General features: G+C 33.9%; 1 protein-coding gene across 1 annotated transcript; it reads left to right on the top strand.

Annotated features, from left to right (window-relative positions):
* LOC25495062 (transcription factor MYBS3) lies at positions 1-3,560 on the top strand. Its single transcript, XM_024783360.2, has 5 exons — positions 1-170; positions 553-806; positions 1,192-1,558; positions 2,068-2,347; positions 2,589-3,560. Exons 2-5 carry the CDS (start codon positions 615-617, stop codon positions 3,133-3,135), a joined length of 1,386 nt encoding a protein of 461 aa, XP_024639128.2. The 5' UTR covers positions 1-170; positions 553-614; the 3' UTR covers positions 3,136-3,560.
* The last annotated feature ends 4,179 nt before the right edge of the window (positions 3,561-7,739 follow it).

The following is a 7,739-nucleotide window of genomic DNA, read 5'->3' as shown; positions in this document are numbered from 1 at the left end:
TTTATAATTGAACGTTTCCCTCGCTTTTGGATTTCTGTTCGTTATTTCCCTTTCTCTCACAAACTCATCCTTCCCAATCCGAATCCCTCTCTCAATTTACAGCTCACAAATTGATCGACGATTTCTTCACTTTGAAGTTAAGGTTTTGTCTCTTTGAAGTGATAACTGGGGTAAATTTATTTCTTCTCTTAATTTTAACATTTTTTGTTGATTTCTGATACGGTATAATCTTGTCAAATTTTCTTGTTTAATTGATACTTTTTGTTACTGTTGTTGAGATTTTAGTCTCATTTTCTTGATTAAGTTTCAAGATTCTAGTTTTTATGAGGCATTTTCTTGGAAATTTGGTAACAGAAACCCAATTTGGGCATTATGGGTCTGAATAACTGAATTTGATCCATGTTGCCGACCCCGATTATCATTTGATTAGGCGTCGTATAATCTTGTCAAACAATTTCAATAGGAGCTTTCTTGTTGAATTGTTATTTTTGTTTTTATTGAAGTTTTTTAGTTTCATTTTCAACTGATTCATCTCTTGATTTTTGTTTTCAGCATCATTGATACCAAGAAGATAGTAAAGTTTCAATCTTTTTGTTATTTGAAGAAAAGTAATTATGGTGAGGATCAGAGGAGGAGAGCAGAGGAAACGTGTTGATGAGAAAAGTGTTGATGTTCCTGTGTTGGTTGTTGGAACCAAGTCTTCGCCAGCTCTTTCTGATGCTCAAACTCCAAAACCTATCAATCATGTTGAGAAGCTTTCTGTGCCTAGTGTTGGTCAGGTTGCTCCTAGAGCTCCTTCTGTTCAGGTTCGTTTGTTCTTTACTGTAATTTGATAGCATTGTCGTCGTTTGAGAATGAAATACAAAAGATCATGTTTGTGTAATGTGATTTTGATGGAGTTTTCTTTGTTAAGATAAACATGTTTTGTATTGATCTATTTTTCATGATTTTAGCCATATTATTGCAAGCATAAGAATTGATTTTGATAGAGTAACAATAAAAATATGATGTGTCAGAATTAAACAACCAGTGATAAATATCAGAGAGTCGACAAATCTATTTAGGACATTTTTTTTTTTCTTTTTCCCTTCGATGGAAATAAAAGCTGTATTCTACAATATTCTTAACTCTGGGTTAGACTACTTTTTCGTGTTTGCCTGATTTTCCGTGTATGGATCTGTGATTAAACAGAAATCAAACGGTTCTGGAAACTTCAATCTGAAGAATAAGATGCCATCACCGCGCTCTCGAAAGCCAGGCCCCAAGCGCAACAGAAACACAAATGGCACGCCTCACTTTCCTGTGGCGACGATGCCTTATCCTAATGGCGAGAATCCTAAGCATGTATCCCCGGCAGCAGCAGGACAAGGTTTTACTCCACCTGCTCATGCCATTGATGCCAAACATGTTCAGCCTCCGGTGCAAGAAGATCTGAATGCTTATGCTGTTAATTATCCAAATGGAAGGCCAAATATCCAAGAACAAGGTGACCATGTGAATCATGGTCGGCATCATCAAAGACCTTTTCCTGCCAAGGCAAACATGCCTATGCAACACAGTAAAATTTCTAATTAAAAATCCTCCATATATGCACTTCATGCAATTAACCACTTATTCATTTAGCTTAACATTTTTGCTGTTCTTTCACCTTTGAATGAACTTCATTGAGTTTAGGTAGCGACTTTTTTGTTACTGTTACTGTTACTGTTGTTGAAGATTTTAGTCTCGTTTTCTTGATTAAGTTTCAAGATTCTAGCTTAACCCTGTGGTGCTTTTTTGGGTATTGTTTTCCTGATCTTTTCTTTTATACGATTAATATCGCTAATCTTCAATATGAGTGTTTTATAGTTGTCATTATGATATCTTCTCGTTATTGGCTAGTTGATCTGATTAAGGCATAGTTGATTTGATTAAGGCATCGTTTTTTGAGTAGACTGGGTGAGGCTGAGTACAAAGAATTAAGAAGATTTAACATATTTTTACCATTCAAAAAATATTATGCATGTCGATATAATTCAAATTGGATGAAATTGATTTTGAATTCTTATAGTTGTATTTTTGGTATAGAAAGCATGGAAGGAAGAAAAAGTATACAATCATCCCTCCTTCAAATTGATTTAAATGAGTCGGCTTCAGCCCAAGATCCCTCTGAGCATAGCATGGAACAACAACAGGAGAAAACTGGCACCAATATCGATGAGTCAGGTCATGCCGTTGCAATTCTAAACTCTAATGATAATAGCGTCGAAACTCTAAACTCTAACGAAAATAACTTAATTCAAGCTGAGTCAGTACCAGAAGAAAGTCATGCCCCAAGGAAAGGGCATTGGACAGAAGATGAACACAAGTAAGTCTATGTTAACCTATGTTTGAAAAAATTTCATTTTTTATTTTATTGAGTTAAATATGTGTTTAGTTCTTATTAAATTACAGATTTTAACTTCTATAAAATTATTCCGTTTTTTGACAATTGTTTTCATTTTATCTTTTATATATTTGTTTAGTTATGAATATGGATGCATTAGTATATTTTCTTCTCATATTATTTAGTTGAATTTGAATATTTCACATTCATTCTATATATATAGGTTGTTTTTGAAGGGGCTGAAAAAACATGGAAAGGGATGCTGGAAAGATATTTCAAAAGAATTCGTGGTGACAAAAACTCCAACTCAAATTGCTAGCCATGCCCAAAAATACTTTATCCACCAAAATGTGAAAGATATAGAGAAGAAGGAGAAAAAGAGAAAAAGTATTCACGACACAACCTTAAACAAGAATGACACATTGGTTACTGTCGCTGTTGAACAGCGAGATGAGATTCCTTCAGTTGAGCTACAAAGTGTGATTCCTCCTCAAGGAATGCAACAGACACAAACACAACAGAATGAGATTTCTCCTATGTTGTGCTTGCTGCCAATCAGTTCTACAATTCCTTCGGTTCAGCAACAAAATGAGCTTACTCCTGTAGTCACTGCTCCTATGGAACAACAACATGAGACTCCTGCCATCTTAAACAACAAGGACAATGAAAACTTGCAAACCCAGTTGGTGTTGCTTTATCCAATCGGTTCTACACTTCCTGATATGAACAAACTTGAGAAGATGTGCAACTTGTTGGCAAAAGAACTTTGAATTAGAGGAGTTGTTTTGCATGAGGGCAGTTTGATCTTTAGATAGGTGTCTTTCTTGTTTGAGCTGCTTGTTTTGGTGTATCATAGGAGCTATGTATGATATTGAGTGCATTGTGAGCAAATAATAATTGATAAAATTAACTCTTTTCTGATGGGGTTTATTGCTACCAAAATTTTGCATATGTTTTTAGCTTGGTTCCTATGAGTTTATTGATAATAGGGCTGAACAAACTATCTTGCATCGGACTTTCCTATAAATGGTATGTCCTGTTTGCCGTATTTGTCAATTATCAGAACATAAGGGATCGAAAGGTTCACGGTGAATGTGCTGGCAAACTAAATCAAATGGAGCTTGATGTTGATGAGGCGTGAACAAATTTCTACATGGTAGCTTTGTGATCTTCGTTTTCACCTTGAAAAAGCTGGAAATATCCATAGGTTCCTGACCTTTGTCTATGTAATGTTTTGAAGAGGAGAGTCCACATCCCTTAACAACATGATTAAATTAAATCCTTGTATGTTTTGACATGTTTTTCGTATCTATCTCGCTCAAAGCTTCCACATTGCTGCAGTTGTAAGTTTGTAACATTGCAAATGTTTGCTATGATGATATGCTTCTGGTCATATCTCACTCTATTGATATGGATTTGGGTGATGGCTCCCTGTAGATCAGCCATTTTAGAAGGTTTTCAAAGGGAATTGCTCAACCTATCTGACAGTATACTTTTTTATAACTCTATTTGATAAGTCTTATTAGTCCTTCCTCTTGTTAGAATGATTAAAATGTGGCATTATGAAAAGAAATTCTAAGATGCATGTAATGTAAATGAGTTTAATGAAAATGCATTGTCGGTCTAAAATAGTTTTACACCAACATCCATTGAAAACTCATGATATTGTCACGTAAGCCTACTTTGTAATTAACCGTAATATAAAAATAACTGCAAAATATTGGATTTTCACTGGATGTTAGTGTAAAAATGCATATCCAAAATTTCTCAATGTAAAGTAGCACATTTTTACTATTTTACAATGTTGTTGAATTGTGGCTATTGTTGCGCTATAACGGAGTAGAATTTAAACAAATCAATATTGCTTTGTAATACGGTACAAAGTGTTGTTTGATAGCAATAAAGTGGAACTATAGTACATAGCATAGAGGAATTCGAACAAAATGCTATTTTTTGCGATCTGCAATTGATAATATTGTTGTTTTATGACGAACGTAAAAATATGCATGCGCAGATAAAACATTTGAATAAAATCGATATCGGTAAGTCTTGAGATTACTGTCGAGTGCATTATATGAATTGGTGATAATTTTGTTTCTACTCAAGAGTTCGTCAATGTTTTTCAGTGCAAAGAATAAGACAAGGTGCTTCAAAGAGAATAATTTATGGTACCGTTTAACACTAATGATTTTGGAATAAATGCTTAGCAAAAAATAAGAACAAACGATTGGTGCATAGTTTATTAAAAATAAAAGATAAATATTAAATAAAATTTTGAGATTAAAAATAATAATAGAAATTAAAAATAAGTTATATTATAAAAAAACTAATTAGGATGGATAATTGGGTGGGAAGAGCTCTGTTACGTGTTAGGTTCATTGGGTTATTTGACTTGACCAAGAATCCTTGGTGTTCGATGGTTGATATGTGTCAGTTAGGATGGAATGAGAGGGAAGGCTTCAAAGTGGAGGAGGAGGTTGTGTGCGTGGTAGAGAACTATTCTTCATAAGTCTTTGTTTTTGCTACATAACATTGTTTTGCAGGTAAATGTTTCTGATGGTTGGAAGTGGTTACTTGATCTCATTAAAGGTTATTCCGTTAGTAGTGTGTATCAGTTGTTCATGGTTGCGGATGAACCATCGGGTTGCTATAGATGATATCTGGTTTAGGCATGTTCCTTTGATAGATAATATATACACTCCTTTTGCTTTTGGATTTTTTGTTATTCCAAACCTACCCTTCATTAATTAGTTGCAAATTTTTCTCTTTCAAAAATAAAAAATAAAAAATTAGTTGCAAATTTTTCAACAAAAAAACACACATATCATGTACAATGCAAAATCAAACGGTATGCGATATACATGGCAATATAAATGGGATAAGTTTTCAAAAACAAAATGGGATATAAGTTATATGGCTTATACTTAGAATTCACGTAAATTTGATAAGTTACATGGCTTATATAAGTTAATCCAATACATATATATTCTCTCTGATTCCCCTAGTTTTTGGGAAATTCAGTTAATCCAACTATATTGCCTTACGTGAATCACAGTTAATCAAATACTTATAGGAGGATAAGTCTGTGGTATTAATTCTAGTACTTAGGAAATTCAGTTAATCAAATACTTATAAATACTGAACTGCTCACAATTCACATATTCACATCATATAGTTAAAAAACACAGTTTCACCCGTCTTTTCTCGAACCCTCTTTACACTCTCAGTACCCTCTCTAAACACTTTCAAACGATGGAGAGAGTCAAGCTCATGATTACCTATGGTGGAAAAATCCAACCTAGGCTTACTGCTCTTCATGATCATCTTCGTTATTCCTACATCGGTGGAGACAATAAAATCATCACCGTCGATCGTAATATCAACTTCTCTGACCTCATGGCAAAGCTTTCCACGTTCATGTTTTCCGATGTTTGCTTCAAGTATCAACTCCTTGGTGAAGATTTCGATGCTTTGATCCCAATTTATAACGAAGAAGATCTCAATCATATTATGTTCGAGTATGATCGTATGTGTCACTTTTCACGAAAGCCTGCATGGCTGAGGGTCTTCCTCTTCCCGGTCCCTATTAACAACAACAAGGCATCTTTTGATTCTTTGGCTTCCGTCAAATCGCTCAATTTCGTTCGAGTTTCTCCTTTTGAAGAATATTCATCTCCTCCTACTACGCCTCCACCTCCGTTCATGGCGACTAAGGACACGGTTACAAAAGCTGAGATGAAGAAATTTCGCGGACTACATGTTGTGAATGATGAATTTGAAGATATTCTAAAATTGTATTTGACGTGCAATTTTTCCAAGGTGAAGGATTTTCACGGACTGCATGTCGTGAATGATGAATTCGAAGATATTCTAAAATCGTTTTGGAAGCATTGCTTTTTGAAGGCTAATGTAGTTCTCTAAAAAAAAAATTGAAGTGTAGTTAAATTGTACGGATTCAAATTGATTAATATATTGGTTCTATTTTATCATGGATTTGTCTCCTATATTTCTTGCACTTATCTCTATTACGTATCTATATTTGTTATATTTTACTTGCTTTTCTCTGTTTATGGGTTCAACTTTTTGAAGTAGTTATTGTCTTGTCTAATATTGTTACACAATGGCCATTAACAATTTTAATTTGGTTGATAAAATATTTTAAATTCACATAATTCTTCAAAGGCTAAAATATGGTTTTGGTCCCTGCAAATATGCCTCGTTTTGGTTTTAGTCCCTGTAAATTTTTTTTGTTGTTTTTGGTCCCTGGAAATATGTCTCGTTTTTGTTTACCTTTAGTTTCGTGGTAATTTGTTTTCTGTATGTGCTGATCATTCTTCTTCTTCATTACATTGTTTTTAAGAAGTAGTAATATTTTGATGTGATGGGGATGGGATATTGAAATATGATTTAAAGTTTGTGTAAAGTTGGTACTAACTGAAGTATGTGGCTAAATTGGTCAAAATAATTGTTTCATGTTTGACACGACACGGACACATATGATTCAATTATGTCATTTGTTCAAATTATTCACAATGTCAACTAGTTGTCTTCAGATTGTGAGAGACAGTGTCAGGACATTGTTTTGTTGAACTGTGCCATTCCAAGCATGCTCTTCAGGAGTTTATATAAACTCAAATATGTCATTCCCTACAGTCTTATTATCAACAATTGAACATATAGATTTTATTATTCTTTTATTATAAGCAATGAACAAATAGATTGATTATTCAGAGTAGTATGAAGATTTTAGCAATTGTATTGTGCATGTTAGTAATATTCAATTTAGTAGTATAAGTTCTTCCTCTTAGAATGATTAAAATTGTTGATGGAGATCTGTTGTTCAGTGTAGCGGATCAGAATTTACAGATCACTTTTGTTTTGAGAAGTTAAACAAATCACCTTTTGGAACTATAGCATAGCGGAATTCGAACAAGCTATTAACTTCTGCAATCTGGGATTGACAATATTGTTTGTTTTGATTGACTATACTGGTACTTGAAAATAATAATAATATGGAGCATAAACCAACACTCTGGAAAAAGAAATGGTGGATGACATTAAGTTTCTTTTTTTTGGAGGAAACATTGCATGTAGTCATTAATGAGTTAATAAGGAAGACGAAAGATGTCAAACTGTGTAACCTAGCTTGTAACCGAAGTCGAGGCAATAAGGTGATTGAAATGATGTTGGGTTGGGTTTGGTGGTATGTCCGCTCGACATTTGAGAGTTGGTCTGAGACTAACAGTGGGAGCACAATTGTAAATGTTTAGCGGTTTCACTAAAAGAAAGACGAGAGATAAAGAGTCGAATACTTGTGAAAGAGAAAAAATTTCAGAGACCAGGCTGATTACATCATGTCCATTGAGAACTCATA

This window comes from Medicago truncatula, chromosome 5 (assembly GCF_003473485.1).
Source record: "Medicago truncatula cultivar Jemalong A17 chromosome 5, MtrunA17r5.0-ANR, whole genome shotgun sequence".
Classification (NCBI taxonomy): Eukaryota; Viridiplantae; Streptophyta; class Magnoliopsida; order Fabales; family Fabaceae; genus Medicago; species Medicago truncatula.
The sequence above is the reverse complement of the archived record's forward strand: the minus strand, read 5'-3'. Positions and strand labels throughout refer to the sequence as shown.

Excerpts from the sequence above, each read along its gene's own strand:
- LOC25495062 (XM_024783360.2), top strand. The coding sequence starts at position 615 with ATGGTGAGGATCAGAGGAGGAGAGCAGAGGAAACGTGTTGATGAGAAA. Across the intron at positions 1,559-2,067 it reads AAACATGCCTATGCAACACA|AAAGCATGGAAGGAAGAAAA; the intron begins GTAAAATTTCTA and ends TTTTTGGTATAG. Across the intron at positions 2,348-2,588 it reads TGGACAGAAGATGAACACAA|GTTGTTTTTGAAGGGGCTGA; the intron begins GTAAGTCTATGT and ends CTATATATATAG.